General features: G+C 36.3%; 2 protein-coding genes across 6 annotated transcripts in view; one reads left to right on the top strand and one right to left on the bottom strand.

The window, feature by feature from the left end:
• Positions 1-14,689, top strand: part of LOC140714659 (L-xylulose reductase-like) — a 57,342-nt gene that overhangs the window by 39,700 nt on the left and 2,953 nt on the right. For 3 of the 5 annotated variants that reach the window (XR_012095965.1, XM_073026096.1, XM_073026095.1), the window contains one exon: positions 1,581-1,889. The exons of the other annotated variants lie outside the window; for them this stretch is intronic. Coding sequence is in view for 1 of the 3 variants with exons in the window: in XM_073026096.1 (XP_072882197.1) it covers positions 1,581-1,600 (20 nt within the window). In the remaining 2 variants the exon portion in view is untranslated. Of the gene's footprint in view, positions 1-1,580; positions 1,890-14,689 lie in introns of those variants that run through there. 5 annotated transcript variants of the gene reach the window in all.
• LOC140714658 (beta-1,3-N-acetylglucosaminyltransferase radical fringe-like) overlaps positions 9,228-14,689 on the bottom strand; it is a 42,782-nt gene continuing 37,320 nt past the window's right edge. The window contains exon 8 of the mRNA XM_073026089.1: positions 9,228-13,223. Within this exon, the coding sequence (XP_072882190.1) occupies positions 13,157-13,223 (67 nt within the window). The 3' untranslated portion in view covers positions 9,228-13,156. The remainder of the gene's footprint in view (positions 13,224-14,689) is intronic.

Below are 14,689 nucleotides of genomic sequence, written 5' to 3'. Positions count from 1 at the left end.
ACTGCTTCCTATTGATGTCTTTGATTTATTCAGAGTGTTGGTGTATTCAGTTACAAACTTAACTTAGCAAAACTAAAAATATTCTTTTAGCATCACAGCCTGGTATGGAAACAATGCCCAAGAATGGAAAAGCGTACAAAAATCACAGAAGTCCTCCCTACCACTGACCATATCTACAATTGAGCACTGCCGTAAGAAAGCAGCATCCATCATAAAGGACCTCCACCATCTAGGCCATGCTCTCTTCTTGCTGCTGCCATCAGGAAGTACGGAAGCCTTAGGTCTCACATCAGCAGGTTGAGGAACAGTTATTATCCTTCAATCATTAGGTTCCTGAACCAGCATGGATAATGCAACTCACTACAACACTGAACTTACTCTACAACCTATGGACATACTTCCCTTTTTTAAATCTTTTTATTAGTTTTCAAACAAATATAAGAAGAAAAACATCAAGTACAGAGAGCACGAGAGTACATAATTGATAGGCTAGAATACAAATACAGACAATTAATAATCCACATATAATAGCCTCCCAAACTCATAGTAGGTTACAAAAAATGGAAAAAGGAGAAAACCCCCACAAAAAACCCAAAAAAAACTAACCTAACCGACAAGGGCTATTGTATCATATCAAGTATACACAGTAGTGTCAATAACTCCGCACCTCTATCCAAATAATTAAAGATGATAAGAAAAAGGGTTGGGAAAGGTCAGTTTAACTCATATGAAAATGTTGGATAAATGGTCTCCAGGTTTCTTCAAATTTGACTGTGGGGTCAAAAATAACACTTCTAACTTTTTCTAAACTCAAACAAGAAATAGTTTGGAAAAACCATTGAAATGTAGTTGGAGGATTAATTTCTTTCCAGTTCAATAGGATAGATCTGCTAGCCATTAACATGACAAATGCAATCATCCGCCGGGCTGAGGGGGATAAACGACTTTTATCCACCATTGGTAAATCGAAAATTGCAGTAATAGGATGAGGCTGCAATCTGATATTCAAAACTGTTGAAATAATGCCAAAAATATCTTTCCAGTAATTTTGCAAACAAGGGCAAGACCAAAACATGTGAGTCAATGAGGCAACTTCAGAGTGACATCTATGGCAGATTGGATTAACATGAGAATAAAATTGAGCAAGTTTGTCCTTAGACATATGAGCCCTATGTACAAGCTTGAATTGTATTAGGGCATGTTTGGCACAAATAGAAGAAGAGTTAACTAACTGTAGAATTTTCTCTCACTGCTCTGTAGGTAAAAGACATTGAAGTTCTTTTTCCCATTCCTTCTTAATTTTATCTGACGTCCCTGGTTGTATTTTCATGATCATATTAGAAATGACGGCTACTAAACCCTTCTGACAAGGATTCAAAGCTAGAATTTTTTCCGTAATATCAATTGGGCATAAATTCAGAAAGGACTGTGACATATTATTCAAGAAATTTCTAATTTGTAAGTATCTAAAAAAAATGGGTTTTAGGTAAATTATATTTATTGGACAACTGTTCAAAGGACATAAAGCTATTATCTAAAAATAAATCACAAAAACATGTTATACCTCTCGTTTTCCATAGCACAAAGGCTTGGTCCATAAAAGAGGGCTGAAAAAAAAGTGGATATAATAGGGCTTGATAAGATGAACTTATTCAAGCCAAAGAATTTACAAAATTGGACATATTTTCAAGGACTCTACAACTCACGTTCTCGGCATTATGTATTTTTTTATTGATACAGTTTGTCTTCTTTTGCACATTGATTGTAATTTTTCATTGATTCTGTTGTATTTCTTTGTTCTACTGTGAATGCCTGCAAGAAAGTGAATCTCATGAGCGTATATGCTGACATATACACCCTTTGATAATAAATTTACTTTGAACTTTGAATGGTTTTCAGTATTCATGTGAGAAACTAACACTTTGGTAAAAGGAAAGCAGTGAGATATTGAATGGGGTAAGTGTTCGATCTGCTGCTTCTCAGAGGAGTCGAAAAACTAATAAAAAATTGCAGATGACAGAAATCTGACCGGCAGGGAAGAAGGAAACTTGAGAAAAAGTACCACCAGACCAAAGGACAGCTTTTATTGGACTGTCATCACGCTCTTGATCTTTACCTCTTTATGACCCTTGCACTTGTTCACATGCACTGCATTTTCTCTCTTGTAGCTACTATTTGCTTTCTTTTTGTGACCTCAGTATACTTATGTATAGCATGATCTACTTGGATGGCATGCAAGCAAAAGGCTTTGACTCTATCTTGGTACATATGACAAATATAACTATAATAATAATAATTAACAAGTACTATTAATAACAAGTCCTATTGCTTGACTACTGTTATGTGTGCTGAACAAACCAGATGGAAATGGGGTCCAGAGCTGATAGATAGATAGATACTTTATTCATCCCCATGGGGAAATTCAACTTTTTTTTCCAATGTCCCATACACTTGTTGTAGCAAAACTACTTACATACAATACTTAACTCAGTAAAAAAAAATATGATATGCATCTAAATCACTATCTCAAAAAGCATTAATAATAGCACAACCACCCCCCCCCCCCCCCCCAGGAACTATGCTGCTAATGAGAGAGAGAGATGAAGAACAGAGGTAGAGGCATCTGCCACAGATGAGAGAGAGAGAGTTGGATGATTTAGTATTATGGCTTCTTCACTGATGGAAAGGTAAACAATCTTTTGCTACCAGGACACTTCTTTGCTCGTTAACATTCTTGCTGAGACAGCAGGGAGTGGACATGGACATATTGAGTTGATGGATGGCTGATACCCCGTCAGTGGGGTTAAAATACGGGTCTGGGGAGACACCCTCAGACACACCAGTGGACACTGAAAGAGTGTTGGGCACCCACAGGAAGGTGGGGGCCTGGAGGATTGGTTCAGGAGAATCGGTCCGAAGCATGGTGGATGAGGGCAGACAGGTGGGGACTTGTGTGTGTGTCCGCCCTTGCCTGGGTGATGAGTCCATCACTGAAGAATGGTCTAGCCTGGAACGGAAGGGTCATCACCGGTGACCCCAACAGTACGACAGAAGGTTTGCCTGCTGCAGCTGCTCATCTCTAGCTCGCTCTCGCTCTCTCCAACATTGCAACACAACAACAACTACCTCAGCACGAACTGAACTGAACTCTATATTACGACAATTCATTTACCCCTAGACTTGGATAGAGGTAAATGTTTTGTTTTTGTTTTTTATTCCTGCACTTCTCTATTTATCATTGCTAACCTGTTTTATATCTATATTGGCATTTTTGATACTGTATTGCTTAGCTTACTAATAAACACCTTTAGTTACAGTACCACCAGACTCCAACGTATCATTCCGTTTCTGCTGGTCTGTTAACCCAGTTATGGGGTACGTAACACTACAAACTATATATAAAATAGTAACATTATTCATCTCACTGCTAATCACCTTTCACTTAGATTAACTACATTATGGTTAAGAAGAGCAGAAAGGATGCTGTAAGGGTATGGAAGGGTGTAAACAACAACTAATAAGAGATTCTGTAACTCTGAATCAAGCCCGGTTGAAAAGCAGAAACCTTTCTTGTTGTTCTATTAACTACCAAAAAATATTTAATTCTGTCCCATATTCATGGTTAATAGAAGTTTTATATATATATATATAAACTACACCTAAAACTGGTGAAATTCTTACAACTTATGATGAACCATTGGCATACTAAAATCATCCTATCTTTTAGCAACCAAACAAGAATAACCACCATTTTCAAAGTAAACTGAGGCATTTTCCAGGGCAACTCCCTAAACCCACTATGGTTTCGTCTGGCTTTAAACCTGCTCTCTAATTTACTGAATCAGACAAAAATAGATCAGATCAAATCAGAAGCAACTAACAAATTATACCTTGACACACCTGGACAATTTGAAATTATATGTTCCTTCATTAGTAAAGATGAAACAATTAATTCAAATAGTGGAACTATTTTTTAAAGATATAAACATGAACTTTGGTCTAGATAAGTGCAGAACATTAAATAGAAACAAAGGTGCTGAGGAATTATATGCATAATTAAGAGAGCTAAAACCTAACTGACTTATTAGCAGCTTGACAAGTCATGCTGTGAGAATAATGTATGAACAAAGAAGTGTTTATTGCATGAGAACTACACTGTGTACCATTTATCAGAATATGTATGTGATAACAATGTATATCAGTAGCCCCAAACAGTATTCTTGGCTCACTTAGCTACAGATTTTCTCAAGCTCGGTCTGCGGAGACTCTGTGTTGCCAACTGAGCACGCAAGCTTGCTAATAAACAGTATGTACTTTTAAGTAAACTGTGTTTGACAGTCATTCCCTGGGTCTGAACCTAAAGACCTCTGGTAGAGAGGCAGATCGACAGTGCAACAGAGCTAGTAGAATACAAAACAGAGCTGAGGGATACAATGCAACTGAATGTTGAATATAGACTGTAAGTATCACGGATATCAACAAGCAAAGAAAATAAAACTTTTGTTCCACAGAATTTACTTCAAGGTTTAAGACAATCTGCCAAACAGAGCTCAATAGTAAAAATAAAACAAAGGCTATAAATATTTTCGCTATACCCATATTAATGTATTCTTTTGGCATAATATATTGGTTCAAAGCTGATCTGGAAAAATTACAAAGAAAATTAAGAACTGAAATGACAAATTTTAGAAAACTCTCAAGCACACTTAGATTAATTCCACCTAGGACAGAAGGATGAAGAGCAATAACAGTCATAAAAATTTATATACTCATACGCTCGCCAATTCTTGATTGCATGGGACTGCTAAACAAGATGGAAGCCCATGATATTACAAGAACAATCCTAGCACGAATGGATAGAAGATTGGCTATTAGGCAGAGACAAAAGATGGAATAAAAGGGGTCTTTTTTGGTTGGTTGCTGGTGACTTGTGATCCACAGGGGTCGGTGTGGGTCAGTTACTTTTTATGTTATATATTCATGAGCTGGATGACGGAATTGATGGCTTTGAAGTCAAGTTTGCGGACAATACTAAGATAGGTTAAGATAGCATTAATAAAGCATGGAGTCTGCAGGGGGTCTTGGCAGATTAGGAGAATGGGCAAAGAAATGACAGATGGAATACAGAGTAGGGGAAGTGTATGGTCATGCACTTCAGCGGGAGGAATAAAGATGTAGACTGTTTTTCAAACAGAGAGCCAATACAGAAATTGGAGGTGTAAAATGACTTGGGAATCCTCGTGCATGAATCCCTGAAGGTTAGCTTGTAAACTGAGTCAGTAGTAAGGAAGGGAAATGCAATGTTAGTACTCATTTCGAGAGGACTAATATATAAAAGCAAGGATGTAATGCTGAGGTTTTATAAGACATTCTTCAGACCACATTTGGAGTATTGTGAGCAGTTTTGGGCCCATATCTAAGAAAGCTTATGCTGCTATTGCAGACTCCAGAGGAGGTTTAAGAGAATGAAAGGGTTAACATATGAGAAGTGCTTGATGGTTCTGGGTTTATACTCACTGAAGTTTAGAAGAATGAGAGACAGTATCATTGAATCCTACCAAATTTTGAAAGGCCTAGATAGACTGGACGTGGAGAGGGCGATTCCAATACTAGGACTAGGATACTGCCTCAGAGTACAAGAAATGTGAGGTGATCAATCTGTGGAATTCATTGCCACAGATGGCTGTGGAGGCCAAGTCACTGGATGTATTTAAAATGGAGGTTGATAGAATCTTAAAAGTAACAGTATCAAATGTTAATGGGAGAATGTGGTTCAGAGGGAATCGGCCCTAATTGAATCAGCCATTTGGGGAGATATCATACAGTTTCCCAAGACTCGCCATTGCCGCATCAGATTTGAAGTGGGAAGGTAGGATGACTAGGAAGGAATGGCAGATCTCAAAGCAACAAGCTCTCAAGCAGAAAATCTTTTTGTATTTGTATCCATATTCCTCTCCACAACCACCACCACCCCCACCTCTGTCCAATCAAGCTAACGTAATGACTGTTTGTGGCAAATCAGCAAACACTATGGAACAGAAGTTTTGTTCCCTCACATCTCCCAATGGCTTCCCTTGCTGCTAAACCAGGTTCTTCCTTCCTGGCTATGTCAACAGGTTCAATAACTTTAAGAAAGTTAATATTCTGTAATTATTTTTGAAATAAACAATTTTTAACTTTTTGCTAAACTGCAAGTGATTGTAGATCATTTTGAACATTAGTGGAACTTTCTTTCTTCAACTTTTGATCCAGTTGGAACTCACCCGATCTCTTCAGGCAATGACCGAACACCAGTTTTTATCTCATGGAAATTGTGTTTTCATATCTACATTGATAATAGATCCAAAAACTTAGTCAAAGGGTCTTGACTTGAAATGTCAACTGTTCATTTCCCTCCATTAATATTGCCCGATTCAAAGTTCTACTCTGTTTACCAGGATTCAGAAACTGTTGAATGGTCAGTAGAAACTCTTATCAATTTCAACATGCCTCCTGAACCAGGCTGTCCTAGTTACTTCAATAACTTCTGCACCACATGCTAGTAGGGCCTTTGCAATAGCTCTACTAATACCTGCAATACAAACAGACTTTACCCTTAACAAAAGTTATGTTCCTAACCTCTAGTAATCAATATTTTATAGCCAAACTATACTCCAAATATTTCAATAAAACAACTTCAAAGCAGGAGAAAAACAAAGTCCATTCAACGTCTCCCACCTCTTCCAACATTTAAATAAGTGGGTCAAAAAATCTCTCCAAAAGAATGAAAATGCTGATAAATATAGATTTTTCTGATCTACATATTTTGAAAATAGTGCAAGGATTTATATGAATTATTTTTATAACAAGCATATCAGTATTTTTTTTTAAAGGGTGTTTTACCACAGACAGGAATAAATGCAGAACTTTCAGATGTACTAAACAATTCATTAGCAGTGTGCAGTGCAATAGGATCTGTGGACAAGTTTAAAAGGAACAGATATGTTTAATGGCAAGTACCTGGCTGGCACAGTAATAAGAATTGCATGTGTTAACCCCAGGAGGTCTAGTAACATAGTGTAGAAATTTTTTAGTTACGAATTCAAAGTTCAACTATAATATTTATTTCTCATCATACATTACCGGGACACAGAAACCAAGCTCTGTGACAAGAGGTTGTTTATCTACTCACTGTGACCACTAAAATCAGAAAATTTGTGGAAGGAATATCTTTAGAGGTCCCAATTATCTCTTCCTCCCTATAGAGGTTCTGCAATTACCTGTCTCCTCCGTCTTTCTCAAATCATCCCTCTCCCCGACTACTCATCACTTGGCTCTACTTCAAGCTGAGCCCAAGGCTCCTCACCTTCATCAGCACCTGTCACCAGGACATGTTTACAAGCCAAACTTGGCTCCAGTCCCTCATGGATTCTGAGTGAACTTGCCCTTCTGCAGATCCTCAGTGATCTGGAGTGCAGGTGTATCTGCTCAACTTATTGGAGGTCACCGATTTGCCACATACACTCTGCCCATTCAGTGCATCTCCTCCTACCAACAGCTCATTGTCTCTGCCCCAACATTCCCTCAATGCATTGCCAACCCCTCACGTTGATCTCCATTCCTCCCTGCCAACCATTCAGCAATTTGCATTGGAAAAATCTTCATGAAGTTCTTACAAATCTACAAAACTTTAAAGTAAACACACCCCAGGCCTTGTGCATTTTTTTTTCATTTCTTGTTACCTATAACATTTTTCATACAAAGTACCTATTATTAAGGTTAAGAGTCAGAAAATGCAATGTAGAAAATTATGGCCCAAATTTTAATTAATTCTCAGAGAATAATATCCCCTCTTAAATGACAAATAACTGGGAACTATTGTTGTTCTTATGGTCCTGATGTGTACATAAATCATTAAAATATACTAATGTACAGGTGTGGCAAATGGTTAGAAAAGCAATTCGTATCTGTTAGCCTTATTTGCTAGAAGATGGCTTACTGTAAATACCTTACTGCCTTGATAAGTATTGTGTAGAAATTTAGTCTAGCTAAAAAAAAATATTTTCATTACTTTGTTTCCTTAAAATCAGCCTTGTGAGGACCTAAGTCTTTCCATCTTATGTTTCATTGGAAGAGTTAATGGTGTACTGGAACTCAGCCTTTGAGCATCCACAAATGTAAGCACTGTCTGCAGATCAGGTTGACAGTTTTGGAACATAGTCACTACAGGTTGAACTCTTTTCTGTGATTTCTGAAGACCAGCTCCCTTCCTGTGGGAAGTTTGTTGGAGGCAAGACAGGGAGAAAAACATTAGCACAATTGATTAGTTTAACACAAATCTTTTTTGAGTTTGGTTTGAGACCCATTGGTTTGTATCAAGGCTTGCATGTTATTGTGGAGCAAACGCAAGGAGATCCATTACTGCACACAGCCAAATTTGAAGGCATTTCTCAGTCCTCTGATCAATCAAGTCCTTAGTAAGGTAAACACCATGGACATGTAGCTGATGGTACGCCCAGAATTATTCTTGGAGTATTCATTTAGTGAAATTCATATTCACTGTATATTTTGATGGATGGAAACCACATTGTGAATTGAGGACTAACTCCTTGATTATTGGGAAGATGCAGTTGAGGAGGATCCTGGCAATAATTTCCCTGTAGAATTAAGTAGGGAGGCATCTCTGTAGTTACCACTGTTGGATATTTTCTTTTCTTGATGACAATTATGACTGCAGTTTGTCTGCCATGTCATTCTGTTAGCAGTTGAGATTGCTCTTTAAAGTCAAAGTTTAGAATTCAGCAATGTAGTTTTGAAGAGTAGTCACTGTGTACTACACAACAGTCAATTTTAATTATGGTAAGACCATACAAAAGAGATAATGATAATTCTCCAAAGAGAACTTCCTTGCATTTCTTTGAATACAACAATGGAAACTTGCATGTTCAACTGAAAGACAGACACCTTCAATTAACGTGTTTCCAAAAAGTCAGAAATCTCTTTCGATCCAGCACATTCAGAATATTGCAATAGATTTTCAGAATTACTGCATCTGAAAACAGTATGTTTGATAATGGAGGTGAGATGTTATATATTCATATCTCTGGAGTTGATTGGAACCAGTAACTTAGTTCAGAGGAATGATACCAGATCAAGACAACTTTTGATTGAAGTTGAAAAGAGTATGTTAAAGTTGCATGATAAAGTATGTATTTGAAATAGCTTATTAAAGATAACAAGACTGAAAATCTTTTTTTCTTCATTTTTAATCTTTTTTTTTCATTTTAACAACAGTCTACATTTTAGTCAACAAGCTGTTGATGGGTCTGGTTCCAAACCCTCCAACATATCATCATTAAAGTTGCATTATCTACAATTTATAAAGTTTAAAAATCTCCAGTTTTTCATTATCCAACAATATAATTGCAGTACTTAAAAACGACTTTGGCCTTTGCAGCTGTAAACATGCATAAGATATTATTTTTATATTTCAATAATAATACTGTGTATTGGCAAGTTTTTCTGAGTCACTGCTGAACCATTGCTAAATCAAACCAGTTCAGTATTTTTGTTTTCAGTATAGACCAATTTACCACATTTATTATCCTGGTTTGTCTGGTTTCACTGTAGTTCATTGGATGTGATTGCATCATGTTGTTGATTATCAGTAATTACTGCATCATTCAATCCTGGATATCCTAGTGACTAGCTCTGAAAAAGAGTCCATTGTAATGTGCTGTTCAGCAAATTCTGAGGCTTACCGGGACAGTTGTCTAGTTAAATTATGCATACATTAGTGGTTACATTTTTGTTTTGTTTTAAATCCAGCTGGGGAAGACACAGAATTATACAAAATTTCAAAATTACCTACGTACAAGATTATTTTTCTAATCCAAAGATATCATAAAGCCTTGAGTTGAAATCCCAAACTAACAGATCAACATTTAAATTTACAATTCTAAAAGCAACTAACTATTATGAAAAGCAATATAATAAAAAACTAAAATGCATTTTCATTCTTAAAGCATCTAATTTCTTCACAGTCATTTTAGTATTGCAAATACTTATTCACAATAACCATTAGGAATCTCAAAGTACTCTAAATTTCTGGGGAACCAAGTTAATTCCATAATCCATGTAATTCTATTGGAATTACGTTCCCTGGTGCCGCCTGAAGCTTCTGAAAGGTTCACTTCACTTAACATAAAGCTATCACTGCTCTATCTGTCTCTATTCTTTAAGAGCATCTACCATGCAAAATCACTACTCCTTATTGCCACTTCTCTCTTAAAGGGGATTTTGGTCATTCAATTTAAACGGGAAATTATTTGCAATGGCACAGAACCTCTTTAACAAGATCTTTGTAATTTTCTTAGAATTCCACCAGGACACTCAGGATTCTGAGATTCAGGTTTCCACCTCCAAATTCTTTTTATCATTTGCCAATTTTAATTAAATTTAAACACCGTGCACATCTCTTACATCCTTATTTGAACTTTACAAGGCCCTCAAAGCATGAACTAAAGATTAGATTGCCTTATGTTAATTAGACTTTTAACAGAACATGCTACTGTTATAATTGAACACTGATAATAATCTGTAGTTATTGATAAGTTCATCACATAAACATGACTTGTACAGCCTTACTATAAGTCCAGGAAGGGGAAGCACAGTAGCATAGTGGTTAGCACAACACTTTACAGTTCCAGCGAACTGGGTTCAATTCCCGCCGCTGCCTATAAGGAGTTTCCCCGTGACCGCGTGGGTTTCTTCCCACAGTCCAAAGACATACCTGTTGGTAGGTTAATTGGTCATAAATTATCTTCAGGGGTTACTGAGCGGTGTGCTTGAAGGGCCAGAAGAGCCCATTCCACACTGTATGTCCAAAAAAGGAACAATCTTGAGGTGGGAAGGTTGAATAGAAATATTGTATTTAGGACAGCTGAGTAAGTAATGTTCATTATTCTCCTAATCAATATTGACACGTTGATTTGAAAAACTTGATTTCAGTGATTAAGTTGTTAATTCCTTCAAAATTTTAAAATTTCTTTCACCATATAATGTTAATTTTTAAGACTACAGGTAAAATTTGAATTTGGATCCATGTACACTGAAGGATTGTAAAAATCTACAACTGCATTTGCAATTATGTTCTATTGAGTATTGAATGCAAATACTTCCAGTATATACAAATGCGCAATAATCAGATTTATAAAGCTATGTAATGTATACAAATCCCATAATGTGGAATTTTCCCTTTATTTATAGTAGCAGTAGTATTATACTGAAACTTAGTGATAGTGCAATTGTCAATCTTTGAAGACTGTAGATCTGTTTGCTACAAACTAGGCAAGAGGTGTACTTACTAAAATTATAGAGATAGTACCATGAGTATGGCATTCAACGTAAACCATTGTCAGAATTGATAAATAAATTTTATGTATCCCAATGGTGGAGGTTCTGCTAATGGTGGAATTGAAAATAGCCCAGTAATGCCAGCATTGGTGGCATTAAACATTACCATATTGTGAAGAAACAAGGATGCTCAGATGGCTAATCAATTGCAACTGGTGGCACAAGAACCACAGATGCTATAATTTGAAGCACAAATCGAACTGCCAGAGCAACTCAGTGGGTCAGGCAGCATAGATGGAGACAAAGAGACAGCTGACATTTTGACTGAAAGCATTGTTTCTCCTTTTGCCTTCGTGGATGCTGCCTGACCCAATGAGTTCCTCCAGCAGTTTTTTTTTTGCTAACTGTGATTGGTAATGGTTCCAGGCTTGGCACCGACTCTAGAGCATCTAACTAAACTTTTGCTCCAAAATCAGACTAGGTAGACCCACATTTACTGGCTTCTTAATAATTTACAGAATATTACTAAAGTACCACAAAATTCTGCATAGAATAACAACTAGTACAAAAAGATAAATAGGTGACGGTTGTGTAACAAGTAAACCAAAGACTAAACCCATATACAATTACTCATATACTGTAGATGAGTTTTGTATGATTACAGAAACATTTTTAAAATTTAGACTACACTTTTATTCTGCTCATTAAGCCCTTTATTTTTGAAAGCAAGCAATTATTTTACATACATTTTCAGAAGTTATACTCTATCTGAAACAAAATTGGACAGCACTGAGCTGATTAAGTATTCCAGATTTTAAAAGAAGTGCTTAGTGTATTTTGCTGCAGTGAAATCTTAAAAAATAAACAGGTTTTGCCATTGGTTTACCAAGTAAAACAGAGAGCTAAGCAAGTTATTTAGGATTGAAATGGTAACATAATACTGCACAGGTAGTATGAACACATTTAATTAGAAAGCAAGACCATCTTATGATCATTTTGTCAAAGTAATCAAATCATTTCAATAACTTGAACATTCAATAACTACCATTGTTGTTTGGCTCAGTACTAATTTTACTCTGCATTGGTACTGGAACGTGACTAGTCAGTCAATATATTATGATTCAGTGGCAAATGTCCCAAAATTATGACAGTAAATGGCACTATTAAGCAACAGTGATATGCATCAATAGGAAAACACCATCTCATGGAGATGTAAGTGAAATTACTGCAATATGTAATGAGGCATCTGTGTAAGAATGCACAGAGTTTCACTGCTGACTGCCTAAAACTGCATAACGAACACTGACAAGCTGCCAACTTGTTATCATTAGAACAAATTGCACACACCACATACATGGAAAGGAGTCTAAAATTCCAAGCTGACAGGATGACACCATTCAACAACATTTTGCTAAAGATAACTAATAATCAAACAGAAAAATGAAAAATGTCTGTCTGCATGAGATGAACTCAAGTCTTTTTGTAAAACTGCAAGGCTTTAGAGATGGTTCAGTTCAGAAGGAATAGCTATCACACTTTGGCACACAGCTTTCACACTCATTAATTCAGACACAGTCCACCAAATCCAAGTTCTAATGGTAGAGATGACATTTGTACTACGATATTCAAGGTTTGGGTTTTAGTTCTTTTGCAGAACATGTGCAGGTGTAGTGACTCATCGGAAAGTGATATCTGCTTCAATTACTTCTTCAAATTTCCTGGAGCATCAGCTTTTCCTTTCCGCTACAGGAAGGCCTTTATCTCACTCCCTGGAAGCTTCCACAAAACATGCAACTGATGGAAAAAGGAGGTAGAACTATTTTCATTGGTCGCTGTCTTTTGCAGGACACCAGACATCATGATAGAGGAGACAATGTACAGACTTGAACCTGGAGGAAAACAGGTAGATCTTAGAGCAGGCCCTGTTATGAATGGGTTCTAATTTATGACTTTTTTTTAATGCATATTATGGAGAGGAAGACAGTAAGAATGAGGTCAGGATAGCAAAATGGTTTGAAGTTCTGGCGGAAACTGAAAAACCCTCGGTATGCACATATCCATGCTCAGTTTACCATTATAATTATGCATTGATGCAGGTCCCAAGAACGTAACTGGTAAGAAAATATTCTTGTATATAATATTAAAGGGAAATAGAAAGATGTCACAAAAAAGACTCAAGTCATTTTAACCCATTGGCAGTCATTGACAAGGCTGAAATGGACAGGGGAAAAATGAATTGGAAAATATCAAGAGAAAGATAATCCAGGATATAGGCATTAATCTTCAGGCAAGTTATACAGAACACCAACAAATGCCTCTGAGATTTAGATCTGATGAAGTGAACTTAAAGATACATTTGACAGTTCCAATTTGTTGCTTTAGAACAGAACATTGCAAGGAGATTGTCAGAGATATCTGTTAAATGCTGGAAGTTACCTTTAGCAAATGGCATGGCTTGTGCCATGTGATAACAAAATACATCCTAACTGCAATTCTAATCTTGCTTTATTGCCTCCACCCATACATCAGCAATGCCATCTGGTACTACCAGAAGCATCCATCATAACACACCTCACAACAGAACAAGGTTTCACTCTACAGCCAGGAGATGAATGCAATAAAGTAAGCTAGATTCAAGGGTTAAAATTCTGTCATAAAATAGAAGATACTTGAAAATTAGCATTAAATAAGGAAATGCCTAGACAATTTTAGATTTTAACAGTATTCTAAGAAATAAAAGCCAACATGGACAATGGCAGGAAGGATGGAAAAACTATGCCATTTAACTCTCACATCTTAAGGGAGAAGCTATGCAGATTCCAAATTCTCAAAGTTCTTATTGATACAATATTGAAAGATCATGTGATGTCATGTTTTTCATACAGCCAATTATTAAACAGTGCACTTTACCACAAATTTAATCTTATGCTGAAGGAAGGTAGTGAAACTTATATTTAACCAATGGGTGTATTTTTTGTTAACCTATTACTTATTAATATTGGCCATATTTTCAACCAGTTTCTCTAGACAAGGAAAGGAAAAGAATTACATTTAAATGCTGAACTAGTCATCTGTACATATTTATGCTCAAAACATTTACTTTTAAAATTTCTAACAATTATAAGTATCTATTTTAATATTATTCTGTTATTATTCTGTTAATATTATTCTTAAAACTGATCAATTGCTTCTTCCATCAAAAGATAAACCCTTCTTTTTGTCTGCTTCACCCAGCATGTGAGTTCAAAGCATGTCACAGAAGAGTTAATTAATTTCCTACATTTTGAATGATTCAATGTTTTAAATTGCTTATGTCTTACATTTAGATTCTGAGAAAAAGCTGTCAATCAAATTT

The sequence above is a fragment of the Hemitrygon akajei genome, chromosome 22 (genome assembly GCF_048418815.1).
Source record: "Hemitrygon akajei chromosome 22, sHemAka1.3, whole genome shotgun sequence".
NCBI lineage: Eukaryota > Metazoa > Chordata > Chondrichthyes > Myliobatiformes > Dasyatidae > Hemitrygon > Hemitrygon akajei.
The sequence above is the reverse complement of the archived record's forward strand: the minus strand, read 5'-3'. Positions and strand labels throughout refer to the sequence as shown.